This window comes from Athalia rosae, chromosome 5, assembly GCF_917208135.1.
Source record: "Athalia rosae chromosome 5, iyAthRosa1.1, whole genome shotgun sequence".
Lineage (NCBI taxonomy): Eukaryota > Metazoa > Arthropoda > Insecta > Hymenoptera > Athaliidae > Athalia > Athalia rosae.
In genome coordinates this window covers 14,885,698-14,912,007 of record NC_064030.1, presented here as the reverse complement: position 1 = coordinate 14,912,007, position 26,310 = coordinate 14,885,698, and the positions used below count along the sequence as shown (strand labels likewise).

Sequence of the window (26,310 nt, the reverse complement as noted above, 5' to 3'; positions counted from 1 at the left end):
GACAAAAGTGATTCACGCCGCGGTTTCGCTTTTAAAGAGGGTAAAACTAAAATACTATACCCTCGAATATCGCGTACCTACTTTGCGGGGGGAATATCGCCTTCGTAACGTAAGCGAGCTATATTTAAATCCGCAGAAGTGGGCAATCAACAACAAAATAAAACATATCCCCTGGCAAATAGCGGGCAAAACCAGCTGCCGGGTCCACGTTTATATTATTCGATAATAACAATAATAACGATAATAATAACCGGTCGTCATTGTAATTCCAAGTTGAATCAATCTAGAGAATAGAGAACGCGAGGGACAAACGTGGAATACGATTCGATTCGTTCGAATGATCCGTGTTGTGTGATGCCGGACACATTGCGCTGATTTATGAATAATTTTTATGTACTTTCTGCGCGCTAACGTCGTTTCGTACGTCAATTCGGCGAGGGGCGAACGTTAGCCGAGTTAGCGGCACTTGACGAACGCCCAGCGTTTAAAAACGAGTCTTTTACTAGCCTCGTACGTTTAGACTAGTCGGGCCGGTATATTCGGGCTTACTAAATATAGCAGACCTCCGCTTCGATTCCCAGGGTAAAGACGGTGGAGAGAGTGGCGAAGCATCGTTATTACACCGCGATTCGGTGTTGTGTACAACGATTTTCTTTTTTTTTTTTTCCCCATACCATGTCCCGTAAACGATACGTTAGCTTGTAACGTGTAACATCCCCCGCCGAATGAATAGGTCTACGTATGGCCATTTCTTTTTTTCTTTATCTGTTTTTTTTTTCTTTTTTTCTCCACCAACGACAGCGGATGATATTCTTCACGTACTCTTCGCGGATATAAGCCAATCGTGCGGTTCCAAATTTCGCCGATGAATTTTGACGAGAAAGATTTTTATTTTTTTCTCTCCTTTTTCCATGTCCGGGAAAACTACGATCTGGATATCCATGGACGGTAGCGAGCAATAACGTCTCAACCAACAAAAATAGAAGGAAAAAAAAGAAACGAATTTCACATGACTCGATTTTTTTTTCAAAATGCTGGCTCACCATCGGACGTTAACGCTCGATATTAATCCGCAGCGTTCGTCGGCTGGCCATTTTTTTTATTTTTCCAAAATCGACGAAGTTTTTTTTGAAATTTAGGGTAAGCTGATTTTTCGCACCAATAGAACGTTTCTTTTTTTATTTCGATTCGAAATCGTTTCACAAAATTTTTGGTAAACCGTTTCCAAAGCTGTAATTTTGAATCTTTCAAAAACCTCGAGATTCAAAAACGCAGGCAGAACGTTCCCCCGTTTTCAGTGGACAGTTTTAGTCGGCCAATCGGGTCTCCCGGACAAAAATCGTGCTCGAAAACGCGGAGGTAATTATTCGTTCGATCGGTTTCGTTTCGCACAATGCCCCCCCTCCCCTCCCCCTACCTCCCCTACCACCCCTACGGTATTTCCAATCAAGAAAGTTGCATTGTAAAGCAACGTTGCGAAACGGGGAATACGAGAGGAGCCCCGCTTATATTATACACCGGCTCCGATAAAAGTCGTCCGCTCCACGTACCCTACTATCATCCCCATCGCGGGATTGGCCAACCCCTCCATATATATTTGAACGAATATCTGCCCACCCATTGACCTGGAACAAGGGAACCCCCGCGCTACTATACGAACACACGTACGAACACCCGTGTATACGTGTGTCCCACCCTTCCTTCCCCACCCCCACGTTACACCGTGTGGCGCCGGTGCGAAAGCTCAAAGAAAAAAGTATAGCGAACTCGAAAAAAAAAAAAACAAAAAAAAAGAAGAAGAAAAAAAGCAAAGAAAAATAGTTCAGCCTCCGGCATCGCCTCCTTACCGCCATTTTCGCAAAGTTCGTCGTAACTCTGATGATTTTCCCCGTCGCCGTTTAGGTCGCCCTCGCGTACAACCGAACGATAGCATGACAACTCCGTACGTGCAATGTGGATCTTGTAGCGTGGAGCAAAGGAGGAGGATAAATTTGTTTTCTTGCGAGGCGGAACGCCCGATCGTTCGACGTCGTTGCGCCGTCGGGTCTACCCGCAGCGGAAGCGACGCGGTCGAGGGTACCGATCTCGTGTCGTCGGGAATCTTCGAACTTTCATCAACACCGACTAATGAGCGGGGAGAACGGCGGAGGCGCCGTAGCTTCTGCGGCAGCGGCAACGGCCTCCTCTTCGTCGTCATGGGGACAAAACGGCGGAGACGTGGCGGCGAACACGCAAAATCAGCAGGCGGCCGCCACCGCCGCCGCCGCCGCCTCGGTATCGCAGGTGCAAACCACGCCGGCGAACGCGGCGAACGCTAGCAAAACGCCGGCCCCGAAGAGGCCGCAGAGGCGAGGCGGAAAACCACCGCCCGACAGACCGATAAGAGCGCTCTATTGTCTGCCCTTGAAAAATCCTCTGAGAAAAATGTGCATCGAAGTCATCGAATGGAAGCAACCTTTCTTGTGTAGACACGGTTAATTCTCGCTCGCTTTTCAGGATTGCTATTTTTTTTGTTTTTCGGTTTTTTTTCTTCTTGTTGTTGTTGTTCTCTTATCCTTTTTCGAAAAATAGGGTTTTTCCTTAACGTCAGAATAATCGCAGACCCTTCGAATGGCTCATCCTGCTGACGATATTCGCGAATTGCGTGGCCCTCGCCGTCTACACACCTTATCCGAGCAGCGATTCCAATCTGACGAACACTTATTTGGTGAGGAAAAAAAAACCAAAAAAACAAAAAAAAACAAAAAAAAATAAGAAACGAGTTCGAACCGAAATCTCGGAACGATCGTTTCTCGACAATCGGCGATAAGAAAGAAAAAAACAAACAAATTAATTTCTAGGAAAAAATCGAGTACGTTTTTCTGGTGATATTCACCGTGGAGTGCGTGATGAAGATCATCGCCTACGGATTCGTCGCCCACCCCGGAGCCTATTTGAGAAACGGATGGAATTTGCTGGATTTCACCATTGTCGTGATAGGGTGAGTCGCCGCCCCAAGAAATTGGCAAAAAATGGCAAAAAATGGCAAAAAATGGCAAAAAATGGCCCTCGAAATGGCAAAAAATGCCAAAAAACGGCCCTCGAAATGGATTTTTCATTTTCTTTCTCTTTCCTCCTTCAGAATGATCAGCACGTTGATGACGATTTTGATGAAGGAAGGATTCGACGTGAAGGCCCTGCGAGCCTTCAGGGTCCTTCGGCCTCTGCGTCTCGTCTCAGGGGTGCCAAGTGAGTCCGCGCGCGCGCGTTTTTTGCGGAAGAAAGCCCTGGACCAAAAAAGTCCGCGGGAGTCGCTGGATTTGAGAAAGAAAAAAAAAAAAACATCTTTTTCTGTTTTTTTTTTGTTTTTGAACAGGTTTGCAGGTCGTTCTGAACTCGATTTTGCGGGCTATGATACCGTTGCTGCACATCGCGCTCTTGGTGCTCTTCGTGATTATTATTTACGCCATTATCGGGCTGGAGTTGTTCTCCGGTAAGATGCACAAGACGTGCTGGAACAACAGGACCGGCGAGATGATGGAGGAGCCGCATCCCTGCAGCATGGACGACGGCGGTTTCAAGTGTTCGGAATTGGGGGCGGAGTACGTCTGCACGAAAAGATTTTGGGAGGGTCCCAATTCCGGTATAACGAATTTCGACAATTTCGGACTAGCCATGCTCACCGTGTTCCAATGCGTCACACTCGAGGGATGGACGGACGTTCTATACGCGGTGAGTGAATCGAGAAAAATTTCGAAAAAAACCGCGACTCTTACGTTCCGGCGGATTCGTGACCCCCGGGAATGAATTTTCCAGATCGAAGACGCCATGGGAAACAGCTGGCAATGGATCTACTTCATTTCCATGGTGATACTCGGTGCCTTTTTCGTGATGAATCTGATTCTCGGTGTGTTGTCCGGGTGAGTAAAAATTAGAAAAAAAAAAACTCTCGAAAGAACCGGAATTATCCGGACCTCGTTCCTCGTTCAAAAAATAAATAAATAAATAAATAAATAATTTTCCCTCACTCTCAAAAACACAGAGAGTTCTCCAAGGAGAGAGAGAAGGCGAAGGCGAGAGGGGATTTCCACAAACTCCGCGAGAAACAGCAGATCGAAGACGACCTCAGGGGCTACCTGGACTGGATAACTCAGGCCGAAGACATCGAACCGGAAGCCGACGAGCCTCAGCTGATGCAGGACGGAAAGCGTGAGCAAAATCCCACCGGTTTTTCCAAAATTTTTCCGTCCAACGAAATCCCCGCTGACGTTACGCGCAATGTTTTACATTCACAGCCAAACAGCAGAACGAGATGGAGAGCACCGATCAGTTGGAGGGCGACGAGGACGTTCAGCAGGAGTCGATTTGGAGTAGAAAAAAACGGGACCTCGAAAGGTGGTGGATGATGATATTTTTCTCTTTTCTCTTTTCTCGTCCACGATTATTCGGGTGTGCGATGCGGACGCTGTCGATTTTTGAACTGACGAATTACTTTTACCGTTTCAGGGTGAACCGGCGGATGCGGAGGGCTTGCAGGAAGGCGGTGAAATCTCAGGTGTTCTATTGGCTGATCATAGTCCTAGTTTTTTTGAACACCGGTGTCCTGGCGACCGAGCACTACAAGCAACCGAAATGGCTCGATAACTTTCAAGGTGAGTTTCGGAGTTGGGATTCTGTGAGCGAAAAGTTGAAAGTTTTCACGCTCATTTTCGTCCACCTTTTCAGAAGTGACTAACGTCTTCTTCATCGGATTGTTCACCATGGAAATGATGCTGAAAATGTACAGTCTGGGATTCCAGGTGAGCTTCTTCTTCTTCTTTTTCTTCTTCTTCTTCTTCTTCTTCTTCTTCTTCTTCTTCTTCTTCTTCTTCTTTCTCTTCTTCTTCTTCTTCTTCTTCTTCTTTCTCTTCTTCTTCTTTTTCTTCTTCTTCTGCTTCTTCTTCCTCTTCTCCTTTTTCTTCTTCTTCTTCTTCTTCTTCTTCTTCTTCTTCTTCTTTTTCTTCTTCTTCCTCTTCTTCTTCTTCGACGAATAAAGTTTACCAATCGACGATTCGACTCGCTTGACATTGTCGTTCTTTGATTCGTAAGGGCTACTTCGTCTCGTTGTTCAACCGTTTCGATTGCTTCGTCGTCGTGGGTTCGATCGGCGAGATGATATTGACGAATACGGACGTGATGCCGCCGCTCGGCGTCTCGGTTCTTCGGTGCGTTCGACTCCTCAGGGTGTTCAAAGTGACCAAGTGAGTAGAGGATTTCGCCGGAACCGCGCGATGAGGCAAAAAATTTGCCCAATTTTTCTCTAACGAGTACGAAAAATTCAAGGTACTGGCGATCGTTGTCGAATCTCGTCGCTTCCCTGCTCAACTCCATTCAATCGATCGCCTCGCTGCTGCTCCTTCTATTCCTCTTCATCGTTATTTTCGCCCTCCTTGGGATGCAGGTTCGTATTACGTAATTTTTAATACACTTAGCCTCGAGATTACGAAACACACTCTGTATCATAACCGTATTGTACCGTAATTTCAGGTGTTCGGTGGTAAATTCAACTCCCCAGGTTCGCAGGAAAAACCGAGGAGCAACTTCGACAGCTTCTGGCAGAGCCTGCTGACCGTGTTTCAGGTAAAATTTCAGAGCTGTTCGGGGAAGAGAGTTTTTTCTTTTTCAAAGAATTGTTCATTCGATGTTTTTTGACCTCGACCGGTACGGTAGTATTCATATTTTTCAATTTTTATTTGAAGGATTTCTTTTTCTCTTCAACATTCCAAAATGGCCGATTTACAACGCGTAAATCGCCTTACCGTTTGTCGGTAAAGCAGAAAGAAAAAAAATTGAAAAGCGCAAAACAATCGCGCGTCGGAACAATATTTGAATATTGACAAATGACGTGTGCAAAACTTGAGCGCGATTGATCAGAAAATTTGAATATTGGAGTTTCGAAAGAAACGGGTTCAAAGTTTGGCGAATCGAGTCGCGGCAAAGTATAGAAGGGAACGAGAAACACTTCAAATTAAGTTTTGAAAATTTGCTGACATATTGGCGAAACGTTGAACCAACAATTGATGAAAAAAAGAAACGATTTTCTCGCAAATTTTGCACATATCTCACCCCTTATCCCGAACCAATGATCATCGAACGAAGCTGACTCTTATTTTCCATTACACTCTTCAAGGTGTTGACCGGCGAGGATTGGAACGCGGTGATGTACGTCGGTATAAAAGCTTACGGTGGAATGTCGGAGTTCGGGGCGTTGGCCTGCGTCTATTTCATCATACTGTTCATATGCGGAAACTGTATCCTTGCCGATCACGTTTAAAACTTACTTTATCACCGATCAATTATTTCCGACCTTAACGAATCGAACCAGACATCCTGTTGAACGTGTTCTTGGCCATCGCCGTGGACAATTTGGCGGACGCCGAGTCCTTGACGGCCATCGAAAAGGAGGCGGAGGAGGAGGCGGAGAAGAACAAATCCCGCAGCGGTTCGCCGAACCGAGGAGGACGCGGCAGCGAGGACGAGGGCGACGACGGCGAAGAAGGTACGGGAGACGAAGAGGAAGAGCAGGAAGAGGAGGAAGACGAGGACGACGAAGGAGGCACCGATCTCGAGCAAGATCCGAACGAGACCATAGAGGACTACGAAGCGGCGTTGGACACGGAAACGTGAGTCGCGGAAAATCAAATTTTTTTTCCATCCCCGCGTATTACCCCCCCTTTGTATTTTTTTTTCTCAGTTCGGAAAAGGGCGACGATTCCAACAGCCGGACCAAAATGCGTATGGAGGTGGAGTCGGAGGACGAAGAAATGGGAGGTGAGAATCTCGCTGGGCGATTATTATGTTTTTTTTTTTACCGATAATAATTTACCGATATTTACCGAAGGCGGTGGTCTGGGAGAGGAGGTGACAGCGCGACCCAGGCGAATGTCCGAATTCAATATGGCGACCAAAAAACAACCGATTCCAGCCGGTTCGGCATTTTACGTATTCTCGCAAACGAACAGGTGAGAGAGAAAAGGATTCGAGGAATTTCGCCGATGCTCACCCGTCATTTTTCCTTCTACCAGATTTCGGGTGTTCTGCCATTGGTTCTGCAACCACGGATACTTCGGCAACGTTATCCTCGCCTGTATCCTGATATCCTCGGCCATGTTGGCCGCCGAAGATCCCTTGTCAGCAACGTCGCCTCGTAACCTCGTGCGTATCAAAGGTAGACGCAACTTGTGAGGAATTTTACAGAGTGCTAACGGATACCCTCTCTTCTTTTAACAACAGGTCCTTAACCACTTCGACCATTTCTTCACGAGCGTGTTCGCTATAGAAATTTGTCTGAAAATGATATCCTACGGCTGCGTCGTCCACGAGGGTGCTTTCTGCCGGTCGGCCTTCAACCTCCTCGATCTCCTGGTGGTCTGCGTCTCCATTTCCGCCTGGTTCATGTGAGCATTTTTTTCCCCGTCGATCGACGTAACCGACGTCACACGACTCAATCGGCTCTTTGTTGTTGTTGTTTTTTTTTTTTTCTTTTTTTTTCTACCACCGCAGATCCCGCGCCATGTCGGTATTGAAGATTCTTCGTGTCCTCCGAGTCCTGAGGCCTCTTCGCGCCATCAATCGAGCCAAGGGATTGAAGGTAGGTTCGGATTCTTGTACGATATCGAAAAAATTTACAGTCACCTCGTCGAAACTGACGTGTTTTTTATCGGGGCTGGATGAAAATGCCCGAATTGCACGGATCGCCGTGAATTTTCCTGTTCGCGGAATTTTTCGATTCCGAGACGAAGCGATTTTTTTAAACAGCGTAGGGCAACCGATCCGTGCATATTGAGTATTCGCATTTCGTTATCGCGCGTTTATACGACGTGAATCAATGGACGCGACACCAAGAGTGTCGTATCGAGGGTTTAGACCGTTCCGCAGCCGAGGAAGTTATTTTTTCACAGGCGTCAGGACTTTACACGTTATACCTGCATACCATTTTTCGTAGTACATGTAGAAAGACGTCCAACCGTCACGGGTATATGACGACAGGTGTACACGCGAATACCTACTCGTTCCGCCGTACGTTGTCCCATTTCTTTGACGACAATTATCATTGAAAGCAAAAAAAGCAAAAAAAGCAAAAAAGCCAAAAAAACAAAAAAGAAGAAATTTAACTGCTCACACTGAATCCATAAACCATATTGAGATTTGTTCATTTTGACATCAGCACGTAGTTCAGTGCGTCATCGTAGCTGTTAAGACTATCGGAAACATAGTCCTCGTCACCAGCCTACTGCAGTTCGTGTTCGCCGTCATTGGTGTTCAACTTTTCAAGGTAGGATTGTACGCCCAGGTCCGATGTCAAATATGGTACCACATATACATACCAATATCCCATTGTACATACATAATACTCATATATATATATATATGCAAAAATTATTCTCATCATCATCATCATTATCCTTTCCACAAGAATACATAAATCGTTCTCTTCTACGATAATTTCTATCATTTTTTTTTTTTTTTTTTCTTTTTTCCGTTTCTTCTCGTCGTGAACTATTTCTGGGTAATTTTGGATTTTTTTTCTCTTTTTTTATCTATCTTCTCTCACTTTCTACTTCGTTTCTTATTTTTTCATCTCTCTTCGTTTTTTCGCGCAATTTTTGTCACCGGTTTTTCATATTCGTTCGCATTGTTTTTTTTTTTTTTGTTTTTGACATCATGTGTCAATTTTCATCAGGTACATGGGGGTTTTATAACATATATTGATATCAGAGGCATGTGACGTTAACGGCGGTTGTATTTTAATATGTTTATATATATATATCTGACCAATGCACCTTTGGGTAGTACTATAATTACATAAAATTACATACTTATCTATGTAACTTAGTCGAGTGTTCATTAGTTATATTTACAACAATATCCACATGATTCGCGGTTACCTGCAGTTTTATCTCCCTATATATATACGTACACAAACGTAATACATATTACCACCTATGTGTTGAACGCATTTCCCAAAAAGAAGAAACACAAAAAAAATATCAAGAAACAAAAAAAAAAACCAAAAACCAAGCGTCCTGAATCCGTACCTGATTTTGCCTGGACCGAATTACCCTTGAATACATTTTACAATTTGCCGCCGCTTTGCCCCAGTTTTCATTATATCCTGATATTATACATATATATGGGTATAGATTATATTATATGTATCTAGAATCTAGATACGATAGATCTTGACTATTTTTTTATTTCTTTTTTTTTTTTTAGTTGTTATTTTGTTTTATCCCATTTGTTCGTAGTTGTTACAGTATTTTCGTATTATTTGATAAATGTCATATATACCTGAAACGCGCAGTACACACAAACATACTATATAGTAATCTGTGAGAAACCCCAATTATGATAAAATGCACTTGATATTTATCACACGTAGATTACGTTGAACAGAACTTAAGATTTGATATATTACTGAGGATTATCTAGATTAGACGAGTACACAGTATATCATAATTACGATACCTATATGTGTGTATAAATTTATGTAAACTAGTTCCAAACGAATACGCGATTATAAAACACGTAAATCTGCCTTTTGTATTCGTCGTGTGGAAAAAAGAAATTTGCATGCTTTATTATTATTATTATTATGATTATTATGATTATGATTATGATTATAATTTTTTTCCAAACTGAAGTTGTTGCTGTGGTGTGCCAATTATTAACAAGAAAAGGAGATATGAAAATTAAACGATTAGGAAAAGTATTTATTTATTTCTTTTTTGTTTCTTTTTTTTGTTCGATGAAACGAAATTCAAAAATATATATACATATATAAATAAATAATTACAATTCATATAGATATACGTACGTGTATATGCATATGACGGACACATACATACAATTGAAAATAATAATGAACAATTAATATACAGTATTAATTAATTTTTTTTTTGATCGGTATTGTAATACGTAATTATTGATTGTACGCGCGATGTTATAGGCCGAAACTAGAACTCATTTAGGGAGGACAGCGTCTGCAATGTCCCGTTAAAAGGTTCCCTCCCTGTTCCTTTCTGTTTTTTTTGTTTGTTTGTTTTTTTTTTTTTTTGCCAAGCGTAGCATTTGAACAAAAAGTTGTTAATTTGAAAAAAATGATTGAAATATACTGATTTTCAAACGCATTTGACACTGATCGAGTTCAATATGGCGGAAACAACGTCTCGTGAGGCCGAAAATCAATCGAAACTAGTTGGTTTGAACTGGAAATGCGCAGTTATGGCGACGATCTCGAAGAGACCATATTTCCTTTCGGTAAAAATTTGTGAAACGCCAAAAAATCTATGCCGTTGAGCCGATTCCGTTATGTTATGGCTCATTTTGTGCGGCATTGAATTCTCTTTCATCTCAAATAAACCCTGAGACCAACGCGGGGATTTGGAATAGTCGAACATTAATTGATTAATATGAACCTAAACTTTCTTTGGATCTATTCTGAAAATATTCAGAGGATCCATTCGCGGAAAAAATTAGCTATGATCGATCAAAATTCGATCGAAGATAGGTAGATCAACCGCCATTTCCGAAAGGCAACATAACCTCTCTAAGATTGTTCGGATAACTTCGTTTTTTCAATAAAAATCCGCCATCTTTCGTCAGTTTCCGTGTCACGAGACATCGGATTTGCCACAACGAGCTTAATCCACGTCATTTGGGCTTCGAGATCGGTATAATCGAAAATTTCGTCTCACGTAATCAGCTTCCTCAAATCTGCAGCGAAACGATTACCAGATCGTGAAATGCGAGAACCACGATTTCTAGAAAAGCGGGTATCTAGGGGACGATGGGGCGATAAAGACCCGTAGGACACGTTCAACATTCCAGCAATTTCAAAGTTATCACGTTCTCTCGAGGATCGTTTGCTTCGTCCCGCGGGTCCATATCCTTCCACCTTCCCACGCTAACTTTACGTTTGAAAATGACATTTGGAGTAGGTCTTCGGGAAAATTTAGGACGACGAGAGACACTGTCGAATCGGTATGACAACGGAGGGACGGGATCGCAGCTCAGTTACCCCCAGGTGCATTGTGGACGAAGATCAGTCGGATCGTTTTCTCACTATCTTGTCATCGTGAAACGACGATGATTTTCATTACGTAACGGGTGGATGGCGAGGGCTTGGTTGACGAATGATTTCATTTAGAAAATAGGATGAATAACGTAGCAGGTGTGATACGGAATTGAACGACGCGAACCGGTGAGGAGGATTTCCAGGGTTTTTTTTTTTTTTTTTAATTTTTTTCTATCCGAGATGACGACGCTACTGCGCGAACGATTAGAAGGTATTGAAATCGAAGTATATTATACCTACTTTGTCCAGCGAAAGAAAGTAATAAGTATATTCGAGGAGATGACAATCGGACGATTCACCCACCCCGTAATTGAATAATATAATGTTTTGTAATTATATCTGCCCAGAGTATATGTAATTTTGATAGGAGATTTTGTTTTATAACGCTAACGCTACCTGTTCTTGTTTCAATCATCGCCTCCATCTTGCCCGCTCTGATCGCTCTGAACGCTCTGAACCACCTGACCACCACCTGTGCCCTGACCTGAACTACGTAAAGTACGTAGTGAAATGCGTGATTGTCGCCATAAAAACCATTGGCAACATTATGTTGGTCACCTATCTCCTACAGTTCATGTTTGCTGTTATCGGAGTCCAACTGTTTAAGGTAAAAACGAGAATAATGAAATTCCAATCATCATCTGCCCGATCACCTCATCACCGCTATCCGATCCCCGACAAATTTTATGCACTCCCGGATTATTTTATTGTTTCTCCAGTGAATTTTTTGTTCGAAAACACAAGCTTGGCGATAGATGTACTTAGGGAAGGATCAAGCAATACGGATCTGTGGGGCAAAACGATATTCCGAAAAAAAAAAAGAACAACTCGCGATTCTTGGAACAGCTAGAAATTTGACTTCCGGTCGAATGTCGAAATAATAGATAACCTTTCGCTCTTTTATTCCGGTTTTGATTGGCTACTAAAGAACGGGGATTCCCGGAGTCAGATTGGATGCAAATAAGAACCAGCCGATGAGAGCACGGCTAGGACTCAGACGAATCGAGGCACCCAATTTTTCTGTTCCGAAAAGCAAAAAATTGCCGATAACTCGGAGAGATAAGAAAAAAAAAAACCAAGGTGAAATCCTTTGAAAATCTTGAAATAACGCCACGCGATGCAATGCCGGTGTGTTGCCAGCAAAAAATGGTCGATTTTTTTTTCCACGCGTTCATTTTGCCCCACATTCCCGTGTGTAAGCGAGATGGGTTGATTGCGAGACAAAAATCGGTCATAGAAGTCGCTGCTAATGTAGTATAAAAATGTTACGCATTACACGGTGAACGAATCCAAAGTCAGGACCGAGCCAATCGTCATCCAGGGATCTTTTTATTCCCGAGTTTCCAGCTAGGGTAGAGAATATCGAATGACTGAGAAACGTAAAGAGGGTTTTGTAGCCGTGCAGAGACGTGGCATTTTTACACTATCAGGATGCAGTCACATCATTTTTGGGTCCTTCGACTTGTCCTTGTGCATCTGCGTTATACTTTTGCATGGACGGTCGACGCTTTACCTTTGAATATTTGAATAATTGCTCTTTTCTTGGAACGAAGTTTTTACTGCTCCAGTTTATAAAATTGTGCGGATCGCTCTGGTTATGAACATAGTCACTCGAGCATGCGATGACCTTTTCGACGTTCTATCGCCGGCTGCCTCTGTCCCTCCTTTTTCACTTCATCGTCTTATTTTCGTCCAAATACATTTCACGGATAGAATAATACTTCACGATCCCTGATCTATCCCTACCCACTACTAACATCCAATAATCATAAAATCTGATGGACTTTGCTTGCTCCGCTCCTCGTTATACATAATAATTAAATGCATTGTAGATCTAACGCTGCATGAATGCATCTTACTTTTTTTTTTAGACGCTTCGCGATCGGCCTCGATCACAATAACTATTTCCGATTTATTAGGTATACTTTATACACATGCGTGATATGATGCATATGAAAGGCACGAAGGTCGCATAACTTTTCTCTCATTTCATTCCCTTTTCGAGGGAGCGAGAAGAAGGCTCATAAATGACCGTATAACGTTGATACAACGTACGTATTCTATAACGTTCGTCAAATGCAGGCTCTAAAGAATTGCAAGCAATTTAGAAATCCAAGATCTCGCCCGTTGAAAGGGCTGACGCCGAACGTTGCATTGAAATTCATCCACGAGACTCCGAAATTCAGAATCCAAACTCAGTTTGCTCAAAACTACACACGCGTTAAATCGCCGTGTGAAGAAGTCTACCCGTTTTCTAGCGCCAGCGGATTCGCACGAAAAATATTAAACTAGAATCTCTGATCCAAAAAACTCGAAACCTCATCGGTATTCGAACTAGAGCCCTTTGGATTCGTCGCCTGAAAGCATCGCGAACAGACCGAGGGCCGCCATTTTGTGAAGCAATCCCGCTGCGCGCGCAGCTGGCCGCTCAGTGGCTGACGTCTCGTGCCGCCATTTTGTGAACGGTTGATCCCTCGACAATTTCACCTCGGCAATTCCGACTTATCTCATTCGGAGGAATCTACTGACAAAGAAAAATGCGTTGAGATGCACGAACGATAAAAACTGAACGTACGTGATTTGATCGTCTACGGTCCGATTCTTCCAATATTCCTAGCTGCGTCGGACGTCCGAAGATCCTGCAGGATTTTTCTGGGGGATGAATAGAATCTCATTATGTGTATAATAATATGTACCAACTATATCGTACTAATTACCTCATATTACGTGTACATGTAATCAATCAATCTGTCTACATCTTCTATCTAATTTATATGTATTCGTGCGTGGAGGTTTTATTTCATTTTTTTTTTTTTATCTTTTCCTTATCTATAAATATATACGCTCATATACATATATACATACACATACAATATACATGTATGATATGCATGTGGAAGTAAGGAATGTTTTTTTCATTTTTGAATTTCGTTCGAGTACGTAAATATATTATACCTATATATAGTCTATTTACATGGAAAATTGATTTTGTCACATAGAGTTTCTGTTTGCTGCATCTAAATACATTACCTATATATGAGAATGTTTTTGAGAGCTGTGGCTGTTATTTGTGTGGCGTGCTGCGATGTGTAGGATTTGTTATTAGCATTCACGAAAATTCCAAACTCCCGTAGAAAGTAGCTGATCAATTTTTCTTCCGCAATGTCCGCAGGGGAAGTTTTTCTCCTGCAACGATGGATCCAAAATGACGGAGATGGACTGCCAGTGAGTATGACGATAGGAAAATCGATCGCCTCGTGCGGAATGAAAAGCGGGGATTTTCTTTTCCAGGGGAACCTATCTGGTCTTCGACGACGGCAACATCGACCGGCCGTCGGTGATAAACCGAAGTTGGAGCCGATATAAATTTCACTTCGACGACGTCGCGAAGGCGATGTTGACCTTGTTCACCGTCTCCACCTTCGAGGGATGGCCGACGTAAGGGTCCCCCTGGGATTTATTTTACCCTGTTTCTTCCTTTTTCGATCGTTCGGAGGCAGATAGTGAAGGGGTGATATTGTGCTTACAGGCTTCTCCACGTCTCGATTGACTCGAACGAGGAAAATTACGGACCGATTCACAACTTCCGACCGATAGTGGCCGCCTACTACATCATCTACATCATCATCATAGCCTTCTTCATGGTCAATATATTCGTCGGTTTCGTCATCGTAACTTTCCAAAACGAGGGTGAACAGGAGTACAAGAATTGCGAACTGGATAAAAATCAGGTTGGTGTCGCGCCGCGTTATCCGGCTGGAATATAAGCGACCTTGACCCTCTAATTCTCCATTGGTTACCGCAGCGAAACTGCATCGAATTCGCACTGAAGGCGAAACCGGTGCGACGTTACATTCCGAAGCATCGTATACAGTACAAGGTCTGGTGGTTCGTTACGTCGCAGCCGTTCGAGTACACGATATTCACCCTGATCATGATAAACACCGTGACCTTGGCCATGAAGTTTTACGAACAGCCGGAATTCTACACGGAAGCACTGGACGTACTGAACATGATATTCACGGCCGTTTTCGCCCTGGAATTCGTCTTCAAGTTGGCGGCGTTCAGATTCAAGGCGAGCATTGATTCGTTGTTATTTGATTTGAGGCAGGAATCGTTTCGAGTATCCTGGCAGGATTTTTTTTCAAACCGTGTAATTATACGCCGTTATGGTGATCCGTAGAATTATTTCGGAGACGCTTGGAACGTTTTCGACTTCATCATCGTCCTGGGAAGCTTCATCGACATCGTTTACTCTGAGGTCAACGTGAGTATGAGAGAAATTATTTGAATTTTTCTGAAAACTTTCTTGGACTTTTGTGTGGAGAATGCGAGGAACCAACCCACCCCACCCCACCACCCCTTGCGTAGCCTGATTTGTGTACCGACCCCGTGGAAAAAAACCGCACCCCGAAAGTATCGTTTTTTTTTTTTTGTTTTTTTTTTCTGTTCTTAGTTTCAGTCCGAATAACAAATAACTGAAAAAAAACGCCATTTTCCAATCCCGTTTTTGCCGTGAATTCGGATTGGCCACCCCGAGTTTTCTATTCTCCGTTAGCTTGACAGTGCGATATATGTTTTTATTAGAGATAATTAGCGATCGTGTGATGTCCTCTTCCAACTAATGCCGTTCAGTCCGTTTGGATCCGTGACTTGGAATAAAACACGATATAATGATACGATCACGTCTCTCTATGCATGGTTTGAACTTCGATGGATCGCAAAGTTTCGTATAAATACATCAATTATTCTCCCAACACGAATCAATTGCAGGGGACTATTGAGAAAATAGCGAATAGAAATCTTGGACGGCCGATGCGAACTTCCGGGAAAACGAGATCGGTAAGACAGCGTAATCAATCAATCAATCAATCAATCATACCTATTCAATCCGTCAGTCCGATTCGCTAGAGCTCACCGGACTCCATTAATTTTATTATCGGCCCACCCCTGTTTGCGACTCTCCTTTCTATCACCAGCCCGCCACAAAAGTCGTGAAATCGCCGGCCCTGGTGGTGCGTGAATCGTGCGCCGTGTAAATCGACGAGTTTAGCTCATTACAATTTTATCACATTCAGCCGGGTTCGACCATCATATCCATAAATTTCTTCCGACTGTTCCGCGTCATGCGACTGGTCAAGTTGCTCAGCAGAGGCGAGGGCATCAGGACCCTGCTCTGGACCTTCATAAAGTCCTTCCAGGCGCTGCCCTACGTCGCCCTGCTGATCGTCATGCTCTTCTTCATCTACGCCGTGATAGGGATGCAGGTGAGTAACGCTCCTCGGTTAAGATTCGTCGGGTCTCGGGAACGTAACTTCCGAATTTTTTTTACAGGTATTTGGAAAAATCGCGCTCGACGCGGGCACCGCGATACACCGCAACAACAACTTCCAGACGTTTCCGCAGTCGGTTTTGGTCCTGTTCAGGTCAGCCACAGGTAAATTAGCCGTCGAACGATGTCCTGGAATTTTTAATCCAGAAGAGAGCGGAGGTAACCGGAAACTTTTTTTTTTCGGGGCAGGTGAGGCCTGGCAGGACATCATGCTGGACTGTTCGTCCCGGCCTAACCAGGTGAAGTGCGATCCCAACAGCGACGAATCCGGCAACTGGGCCGGATGCGGTTCGGACATAGCGTTTCCTTACTTCATCTCGTTCTACGTACTCTGCTCTTTCCTGGTGAGCGAAAAACGCCGGGGATCGATCCTTTTTTCCATCCCTAAAGAAACGTACGAATTAAAAAAAAAAAAAAATCACCGAAAACCTCCTTTCAGATCATCAACTTGTTCGTCGCCGTAATCATGGACAACTTCGACTACTTGACGAGGGATTGGTCGATCCTCGGTCCTCACCATCTCGACGAATTCATCAGACTCTGGTCCGAGTACGATCCGGACGCTAAGGGCCGCATAAAGCACCTTGACGTTGTCACTCTGCTGCGAAAGATATCGCCGCCGTTAGGATTCGGCAAACTCTGCCCCCACAGGGTAGCCTGCAAGGTGAGCCCGGCCTCTCCGTCGCCCGTCGCTCTCGGGGTATTTCGGAAAATTTTTCAAACACACATTTTTCAGCGTCTGGTGTCGATGAACATGCCCTTGAACAGCGACGGAACGGTGCTGTTCAACGCCACGTTGTTCGCCGTCGTCCGAACCTCGTTGAGGATAAAAACCGAGGGGAACATCGACGACTGCAACTCGGAGCTCAGGGCTGTGATAAAGAAGATCTGGAAGAGAACGAGTCCGAAATTACTGGACCAGGTTGTTCCGCCCCCCGGAGGTGCGTTTCCCGTCGTTCCCCCTATCGTAGAATCAACGATCCGCCCGATCTTAGTCTGCGTTTTTTCATTCCAATTTTGGAATTTTTTTCTTCCAGTCGACGACGAGGTGACGGTGGGTAAATTTTACGCCACTTTCCTGATCCAGGATTACTTCCGGCGTTTCAAGAAACGGAAGGAGCAGGAAATGAAGGAGGGTGACAAGGACTGTCACAACACCGTGACGCTGCAGGTAAATTGGGGCGGCCTCTCCCCCTCTCCCCACCTTTTCGACGTCGGTTGACCGAAAATATTTATCTCTTTGCTGCAGGCCGGTCTGCGTACCCTCCACGAAGCCGGGCCGGAACTGAAGCGGGCGATTTCGGGCAACCTCGAAGAATTACTGGACGACAATCCGGAACCGACGCACAGGGTGAGTGCTAAAACGATCGCTCCGTTCGACGGCCAGTTATTTTTTCGGTGGTCGAATTTCGCTCAATTACCGCGTTCAAATTTCAGAGGAACCATTCGTTGTTCGGCAGCGTTTGGTCGAGCATGCGCAAGGGTCACAATTTCCATCGCGCGAAGTCGTTGAAGGTCAATTCCGCCGCTTCTAAGGTAGAATTAAAGTAGCATACGATATACGTATACATATTTCGAGAGCGCGTGCGATCGTTGAATATTTTTCTCGTAAATTCTGATTCCCGTTTCGTCCAAAGGTTTCGCCGACGAATTCCATCGACTTCCTTCCCTACTCGTCGACCATGAGGGGGATGAACGACGGCCAGAACCAGATAACGGCGAGGTCGCACCAAGTGGTACCGAATATCGCTGGGTGAGTCGACAGAAGGAAAAAAAAAAAAAAAAGAAAAACGTCGTCGTCGCGCGAAGGTCGAACGGGTCGGACTCCGACTTGTTTCTGTTTTCGTTGCAGCGGACTCAGCGACGGCGCCATGAACGAGATGGGAATGGGTGAGAGGTCGATTCGCGGCGCCGAGGAAAACATCCCCCTGCGACCTTTGACCGTATTCGGGAATTCCCCGGGCGTACATCAGATGAGCTACCAAAACGCTTACAGAGTCATAGAGTAAGTTGAACAATCTTCGGTATTTAGTCGTTTTGTTATCTGTTTTCGAAATTCCGGACATTTCATACATCCTGATTATCGTTGTTGTTGTTGTTGTTGTTATTATTTACGGATGCCGGGATTATATCGTTTTCGTTATATCTCGTCGACCGACGCGTCGACAACGTTCGGGTCGTAATAAGCTGACTAAATAAAAAAAACTTTTTTCATAATCTTTCGACATCCTCCAGCTGATTCTAATACGTTTCAGTGGGCCAAGTAGCGGCAACTATCTACAACCGAAAAATGAATATGGTAAGATTAGTTGGGGATATTTAATACCGTAAAAAAAAAAACAAAAAAAAAAAATAATAATTTACCCAAAAAATTATTCGCCCACAACCCCCGACCCCGTTGTATATTTCTACATTCTAATCTACCCGAAACACGTGCGTTTTACATAATACATATATCTCTCTGTACATTTCCAACTCCCTATATAATGATAATAATATTATCCACCTCCGCAATTTTTACGTTATTTCGCATGACTGCTGTGTATCCTGATTTTTGCTTGGGGTTTACTTTTTACTTTTTTTTTTTTCTTTTTTCTAATTTTTGGTCAAATTTTGCCCCCTTCCCCGACTAACAGAACAAAAAAAAAAAAAAACAAAAAAGAAAGAAAGAAAGAAAGAACAGGAGCAGGACTGTAAAATTGCAGAAATTTTCGGATCGCTGTAATTCGATAGGGGGATTTTTTTTTTCGCCTCGAGAACGAAGAGGATTTTCGCCTGCGGCTGTGTAAAGGAGGAGGAGGAGGAGAAAGAAATTTTGGTTTTCTTCTTTTTTTTTTTACCGTACCGTACCGTAGAACGCACACGAAAATTATATCATACACCGTACACGGCACACGATCAATGAAAAAAAAAAGAAAAGAAAAACAACAAAAAAAAGCCACAAAAAATACAAAAAAAATAAGAAAGAACCATAAAAATGCAAAACAATCCATCTGACATTGACCAACGATCTAAGGACGTGTATCTATTGTCTGTATATTGCGGGTCGTTGCGTGCAGTCTTCAGGACGGATTCGAGCGGCAATTGATGCCACCGAAACTTCCGCCGCGGAAGCATCGGCCGACGTGGAGTCCCGCCGCGGGCGCGAGTCCCGCTTCAGCACCGTCGACCTTGACGGGTGTCAGCGGAGTCAGCGTCCTCGCGACAGCCGCTACCACTGCGACGTCGGGATTCGGGGGTAGAAACCTGAACGCGACCGGCCAAAGACAGACGCGCAATTGCTGCGCCGATTGCAACGTGTGGACCGACACCGGTATATATCCAATGAGAGAGAGAGAGAGAGAGAAAGGGGGAGAGGAAAATGAGAAAAATTTTATCGGCGGATCGAGTCGAACGGGGGAGAAAAAGAATCGGGGCGGTTTTGAAAAATTGTTCTATCGACGCACGCTCGTCGTAAACACAACAGACGTAACGATGCACCCTGTTCTCGACCTTCGTGTTTTGCTTAGAATTAACATCGATTGTATCGTCGCTCGAAGCATGACGGGCGGACAAAATTAATCCGTTGTGATGTGATTTTCAAACTAATCGAAGAGCGGGATAGAAACGCACCCGCGTCGTCGCCTTAGGCAACGTCGCAAACTACGGGGAATGGCGTGCCCTCCGATGATTTTCGTTTTCGTTCGTTTTTAGTCACCTGGTCTGGCGAGAGTAACGGAAACGCCTCGGCGCAACGTCTCACCCACAGTCTGCCCGGAAGTCCGGCCGACCGGAAGCCGAACTTCGACGTTATCGGAAGCGCGGAGAGTCTCGTCGGACGAGTGAGTGGGAGAACACGATTGCGCGTCAATAATCCTCGAGTAAATTCTCTTCCGTTTCGCTGTGATTTATTTATTCGATTACCGATTTCAGGTCCTCGTTGAACAGGGTCTGGGGAAATACTGCGATTCGGATTTCGTGAAGTACACGTCGCGGGAGATGCAGGAGGCGCTGGACATGACGAAAGAAGAGATGGACCAGGCGGCGCATCTGCTGCTTCTCAACGAGCAGAGGGGCAAGAATCTCACCTACCAGCTCCAACGGTCCGATCACGATCAGCAAAACAATCAGCAAATCGTCAACTATCCCGGTGGACGACAGCTGCAAACGCAGCAACAGGAGTACGCGCAAAATAACCGGCAGCCCGTCAGGCCCCAGCGTCAGAGTCAACGGCAACAAAAACAACAACATCAACAACAGCAACAACAACAGCAACAACAACAACAGCAGCAACAGCCGCCCTCCTAACGACGGGACAATTGTTCGAGGGCACGCTGCGCCGTGCGTCTTTGATTTTATTGTCGATAGTGCAAAACTGAACAAGAGTCAGAAAAAAATTCCAACGCACGTTCCGACCACGTGTTCGTTGTGATGTGTTATTTGATAACGATCGCCGATCGATTTTCCCGACCTGGAAATGGTCTTTGCGTTTTCTCGAGGAGAAAAGAAGAAAAAAAAAAAATAAGAAAAGTTTTACGGGGGGCATACCTCTGCGGACGGTTAACTCCCCCGCGACAGGCGGCTCGAGGAATCGCCGAGAGTTCTGGAAAAGTGAAAGATGAAATATTTTTATCCTCTTCGTCGACCGCGCGGGTCCTATCGCGATAGACGGAATAACGAACGGTTTGACGGCGGATAGAAAAAAAAAAACAATAAAAAAAAAGAAATCGAGATTGAGAAAATGAAGGAAAGTAAGAAAGAAAAAAAAAAATTGGAACAAAAGATCGTGGAGATGCGCAATTAAAATAAAATAAAAAAAAAAAAAGTATATAATGAAGAAATAAATTCGAGAGAGACGAGAAAAACGGTTGAAAAAATGGATAACGGAAAAAAAAAAAAGTTCATCGTTCCAACGGTACGCGTTTGTCGATTTCGCGACAACGCCGTGAATTTTTTCGATCGTAGAGTTAAATCCGAGGGTAAAATTTTCTCGTCCGTGTAAAAAACGAAACTCGTCTCGCTACAAGCAATACCCTCGTTTCCTTATTGAACGTGTAAATTTTTACCCGCCACATCGGTCCAAAAAAAAAGTAGATATATACTGTAGCGTATACACCCAAAATAGGTAGGTACATATTATATACATTATATATATATATATATAAATTAAAATGAACAAAAGAAAAAAAAAAACTGAAAAAAAATATATATATATATATATAATATGTATATTCTGCGATATTTGTGTCTAGCCAAAAAGACCCGACGATTTATATATACATAAAGTTGACTAATACCGTGCCCGGTTGAAAATCAACACGCGAAGCACACATTAAAGCTATTGTATAGTTATATATTGTTTATAAAGAATTTTGAATAAAACTAACTAATAACTAAATAATATTAATGATATTTGACGATATTTATAATTAATATATGATTGAAAGATGAAAAATTGAAGAAAGAAAAAAGCGAAAAAAAAAAACCACAAAAAAAAAAAAAAATTTTACCACGCAGGATAATTGCAGTGTATATGTTCATGAAAAAAAATTGGTATTACGATATTAGTTATTGCACAAAAAAAAAAAACTTTACATTGTTACCTAAATACTTGTAAGGTATACATACATACTACAAATATGCGTACATATTATTTGTTAGTTTACGAAGTGTGCAGAAAATTTATTATAATTATATATATATATATACATATAAAAAAAAAAAAAGGAATAATCGATGAAAATATTGACAAGTGCCTAAACAACTAATTAACTTCTTTCGGACCAAAGAAGACTTTGTTATCAACTTTAGCCAATAATATTTTACGATTATATGAATTACATACATACATACATATTAGATAAATAATATTAATGTCGATCCGCCAAGAATTTTTAAAATATTTGAAAATAAAAAGAGAAAAAGAAAAACTATTTCGTGATGAGACTATGTTGTATTGAGATTCGAAATTGGACGACGACGATGTGCAATAACGTTCTAACCGCGACATTGAAACGAAATCCCGCGACTGATGTATTTGTTCGCAGTTTTCCAAAAATTTTTTGGAGCGACTAATTTTATTCTTTTTCGCTGGTTGGGACGTTCTTTCCTGTCACCGTCCGACAACGCGCAGCCCATTCTGATGAGGAAATATGAACGCGGACCAGAAATTTAGGTCGAGTCACAGTGCTCCAAAAGAACAAATATAATAACGCATAAATGATGTTCTTTTTACCCCTGATAGGACAAGATGTAGAAAAGGGAATATAAAAATTCCTATTCCATGTAACAATGTCTTGAAAAATTCGAGAAAACTGCAGGTATTGGCTCACCTTTTACGTGACGAGTAGTCGAAGACGCGCCATAAAATGGTCGACCGATCGTGCATGTCTCTTATGACGAAGGACTTCGTCCTAAAAGGAATGAAAAAAAAAAATGAAGAAGAAAAAAAAAATCACCTATTTTTGTTACATAAAAAGATAAAGTATCGCGACGATGTACAGTCTGTAGCTGTAATTATTATAAATTAAATAGTGGAGCGGTTCAGGGTGGGGGTGAGGATGAATAAGTTTGCGTTTCATGTAGTAGATAATTGCTCAGAAGTTTATTCTATTCGTTTAATATTCTTTAGTTATTTTGTTTCCTTTTTTGTCTTAATTTCATTTATTTCGCTATTACGCTAACCACAAATGTTCAGGCAATATTTAAGGTACCTATACACGATTAATGAATGTACGAAACCTTATGAAAACATATTATACATCCCGGTGAATGATGAAACAAACAAACAAACAAAAAAAACAAAAAAACAACAATGGGGTGAAATTTTTTGTTTCTGATTATGGTGTTGTAAGAGATGATGTGTCAAATTAAACTTTTAAGAATGACGTAGATGATTTTTATTTTACTTTTTTTGTATCTCAACACCAAAATCGTTCCCGCAACAAGAAGATCCTCGAGATTTTACACCACACTTCGAAAGTATAATACTTTACCGCCGGCCATCCTCGCGTAGACGATCTTCGTCGATTTGTTTTTTTATTTTGTTTATTCTTCTTATCGAAGCATCTTCGCTGACCATTTTTGCCACCTACTTACCTTGCTGTGCCGCTTTTTTGGCTTTTACTAGCTCAACCAGTTCCTGTCCACAGAAATACCCGCCATTAGCTTTTCTCTTGTTGGACTCGATCGAGTGTTGCGAGGAATATATGGGGAGGTGAATTTTTTTATTTCGAATATTTTTTCAGCAAAATATCTCGCGAAGCAAAATCAATGACCTCCAAAGATCTCAATTTACATTCAGAGCTATTTGACTGAAAAGTTGAAAGGAAAAATGAGAATAATTTCGTTAGCGTTACTCACCTTGTATCTTCTCATACATTCTTTCTTCGTTCTGGTTGGTATGCAGGCAGCGATCTGATCCCACCTGTCCTGTACGGTGGTTGGATACGTTTTCAGCGCCTGTTCCAATAATTTTTGTTCCGCTGGGGTCCAAGGTTGGGCGGTATCTTTCTTGACGGCTTCCTTCGGGGTCGCAGCTGGGGCTGAGGTGTCGCCATTTTCATTCTCCGCTTCGTGGTCACCGTGACCGTTTTGATTGAGCACGGTGTTATTTTGTTCGCGTGTTTTGGCGTTCGGTTTCCCGTTAGTTAACGGATCCAGCCTTTCCGTAACCGGCGGCATCCTCTCGTCTATATCTTCTTTGCCTTTTTTCTCGGCGATGAAGTTGTCGAAGGCCTTTTTGTTGGCGCGATCCTTCATAGTGGATTTGCTGAAGTCCGTGGACTGCAGATCCTTGGCTTTGGCGAGGACCTCTTTCGCGGTACGGGTAACGTTCGAGGAAACGTTGCTGTGTTGATTTATGAAAGTCGCGACGACGTCCCACCGTTGACTGGTTCCGGCGGGGAACAGATTCACGGCTTTTATCAACAATTGAAGGTCATTTTCGCTCCAGGAGGTGGTTGACGATCTCACTTGTTTGTCGGGGGTATTCCTCTCTTCCTTTTCGACGACTCCGGCGCGACGTTCCTCCTCGATTTTACGTTCCGCCTCACCAACGACCTCGAGAAACGCCTTCCGCCCCTCGTCCTGCAACCTTTTCGAAACCTCTTCGAGCCTGGCCAACTTGAAGAGCTCGCAGATTTTCTCGACGCTTTCCATGTGCTTCAAATTTTCGCTGGGATCTTCGGCGTAGTAATTGTTCGCTTTGCAGATATCCCGTATCGCTTTACGCTCACGGCGTAGGGCCTTCTTCTGCGCCTCGCGTTCCTGTTTGAGGGCGTCATTTCGAGCCTTCTCTTCCGATTGTTTTCGCTCGCACTCGACGCGCGCGCGTTCTTCCTCCTCCATGAGAAGTCGCTTCTCCTCGAGCTGCCTCGCTCTGGCCGCTTCCTGTTTCGCTCGTTTCGCGGCCGTTTTTCTCTCCTTGTCATCTTGTTGAAACTTTTTTATACGGGGGTCCAACGTCCAGGCGATGTCTGTCAGCAAACGAATTCGACCCATTTCTTCCTTCTTGCGCTTCGCCCTCGTTGCCTTGTTCTGTTTCTCGATCCACTTTCGCATGTCCCGGCTAGAGAGAAACACAACGATCCCATTAGCCCAGCTGCCCCCCTTCCCTGCGCCCTCCGAATTCGATACCAAAAATAGCCGTGACACACTTACTCTTGAGCGCTATCCTTGTCCTCCTCGTCGAGATAGGAATATTCCCGCCATGACTCGAAATCGTACCAAAACGAGTAGAACCGTTCGACTTTTTCTCTAGGGGTATCCGGACCACCGAGCAATGGCACAGGTTTCTTTTCCGACCATCGAGAGTTCTCTTCGAAAGCTTTGCCCATGATCTGAAAGCGGATTTTTACTCCTTGTAGACCATTATTTATTTGGGGAAACTTATCAAGACGTAGCACGAGTTGGAAGACTGGTACGCCGTCTGTACCTTGTAAAAATCGGTCATGGCCTCTTTTTCGTCGGGAATATCATCGTTGAACCTTGGATCGACGCTGTCGTAGCTTCGTCTCTTGACAGGATTTCCCAGGGTTTCCCACGCACGGGTTATGCAAGTGAAATAGTCGTCATCCCGTCGTACTTCCTCGCCAAGGGCCTTGCGCTTGTCCGGATGATGTTTCAAAATCTTCTGTTTGTCTGCGATACAAACGTTTTAATGAAGATAAATCCATAGCCGTAAAAATTGCAAGGTCAACTGCTTGGGAAGGGAGTCTTAAATTTAGTCGTGCGGGCGCAGCAGCAAAACCTACAGGCTCGCTTGATGTCATCCTCAGTAGCTCGGTGCCTGAGTTCCGACATCCCAAGGACGGCGTAATGGTCCTGATCCTTCCATTCCTTTGGATCCAGTGACCGAAGGTATTCCAAATCATCGTCAAACTTGTGCTCTGTTGAGTCTTCTTCATCGAATGACTCCGAATCCTGGGCTGACAATAAGTTGTTTCGTTTAAATGGAAGATCCAACTTAGTGTGCGACGCCAAGTAAAGAAAGACGGAGCCCACTGCCTCAACGGACACCACCCTGAGAGCTGTAAAAATTATTTAATAGACAATTAGTGGATGGGTTTTCAAACAGTCTTTGTTCTAATACAGTTTTGGATTAAACTAACCTACAAGTAACTTAACCTAGCATTAGCTACTGCAAATGTGATATGTTGAAAGACATTACGTGATATGGTGTTGAGAACGATGCATTCCCCGGACTCAGGTAACTCCATAATCGTAGTGCTGACGTGTAGAAATTTGACAAAAGTTATTCACACATGAAGATTTTTAAGGTTGGACGCGCTCAGCATCAGGCACACTTAAAACTTCACCACTCCGTCTTCTTCACGTTCTTCACGCTTTGTACTCCATTCAAGTGCGATGGTAATTTTTTTTGGAGCGACACACTAATCTACGG

General features: G+C 43.5%; 2 protein-coding genes across 13 annotated transcripts in view; one reads left to right on the top strand and one right to left on the bottom strand.

The window, feature by feature from the left end:
- The window catches only part of LOC105691603 (muscle calcium channel subunit alpha-1), a 25,813-nt gene extending 2,520 nt beyond the window's left edge, over positions 1-23,293 (top strand). For 2 of the 12 annotated variants that reach the window (XM_048655938.1, XM_048655937.1), the window contains 41 exons: positions 1,903-2,450; positions 2,602-2,707; positions 2,841-2,980; positions 3,122-3,228; positions 3,356-3,711; positions 3,796-3,899; positions 4,022-4,188; positions 4,275-4,374; positions 4,486-4,631; positions 4,705-4,778; positions 5,068-5,219; positions 5,302-5,419; positions 5,506-5,598; positions 6,149-6,269; positions 6,344-6,641; positions 6,713-6,789; positions 6,860-6,980; positions 7,044-7,173; positions 7,252-7,415; positions 7,522-7,609; positions 8,186-8,293; positions 11,595-11,702; positions 14,268-14,320; positions 14,387-14,533; positions 14,625-14,826; positions 14,901-15,170; positions 15,279-15,362; positions 15,869-15,937; positions 16,174-16,362; positions 16,430-16,532; positions 16,617-16,771; positions 16,867-17,091; positions 17,164-17,368; positions 17,465-17,598; positions 17,677-17,778; positions 17,865-17,963; positions 18,065-18,180; positions 18,280-18,432; positions 19,487-19,740; positions 20,121-20,248; positions 20,340-23,293. In XM_048655938.1, the coding sequence (XP_048511895.1) occupies positions 2,128-2,450; positions 2,602-2,707; positions 2,841-2,980; positions 3,122-3,228; positions 3,356-3,711; positions 3,796-3,899; positions 4,022-4,188; positions 4,275-4,374; positions 4,486-4,631; positions 4,705-4,778; positions 5,068-5,219; positions 5,302-5,419; positions 5,506-5,598; positions 6,149-6,269; positions 6,344-6,641; positions 6,713-6,789; positions 6,860-6,980; positions 7,044-7,173; positions 7,252-7,415; positions 7,522-7,609; positions 8,186-8,293; positions 11,595-11,702; positions 14,268-14,320; positions 14,387-14,533; positions 14,625-14,826; positions 14,901-15,170; positions 15,279-15,362; positions 15,869-15,937; positions 16,174-16,362; positions 16,430-16,532; positions 16,617-16,771; positions 16,867-17,091; positions 17,164-17,368; positions 17,465-17,598; positions 17,677-17,778; positions 17,865-17,963; positions 18,065-18,180; positions 18,280-18,432; positions 19,487-19,740; positions 20,121-20,248; positions 20,340-20,714 (6,264 nt within the window). In that variant the 5' untranslated portion in view covers positions 1,903-2,127 and the 3' untranslated portion in view covers positions 20,715-23,293. Of the gene's footprint in view, positions 1-1,902; positions 2,451-2,601; positions 2,708-2,840; positions 2,981-3,121; positions 3,229-3,355; positions 3,712-3,795; positions 3,900-4,021; positions 4,189-4,274; positions 4,375-4,485; positions 4,632-4,704; positions 4,779-5,067; positions 5,220-5,301; positions 5,420-5,505; positions 5,599-6,148; positions 6,270-6,343; positions 6,642-6,712; positions 6,790-6,859; positions 6,981-7,043; positions 7,174-7,251; positions 7,416-7,521; positions 7,610-8,185; positions 8,294-11,594; positions 11,703-14,267; positions 14,321-14,386; positions 14,534-14,624; positions 14,827-14,900; positions 15,171-15,278; positions 15,363-15,868; positions 15,938-16,173; positions 16,363-16,429; positions 16,533-16,616; positions 16,772-16,866; positions 17,092-17,163; positions 17,369-17,464; positions 17,599-17,676; positions 17,779-17,864; positions 17,964-18,064; positions 18,181-18,279; positions 18,433-18,682; positions 18,727-19,486; positions 19,741-20,120; positions 20,249-20,339 lie in introns of those variants that run through there. The other 10 variants (XM_048655944.1, XR_007278596.1, XM_048655941.1 and 7 more) reach the window with 10 other exon arrangements.
- On the bottom strand, positions 22,989-26,310 carry LOC105691849 (dnaJ homolog subfamily C member 2). The gene is made up of 6 exons (XM_012410601.4): positions 26,077-26,310; positions 25,661-25,936; positions 25,342-25,547; positions 25,068-25,246; positions 23,769-24,975; positions 22,989-23,547 (listed from the first exon to the last, which is right to left on the bottom strand). The coding sequence occupies exons 1-6, from the start codon at positions 26,123-26,125 to the stop codon at positions 23,497-23,499; spliced, it is 1,968 nt and encodes a 655-aa protein (XP_012266024.2). The 5' UTR covers positions 26,126-26,310; the 3' UTR covers positions 22,989-23,496.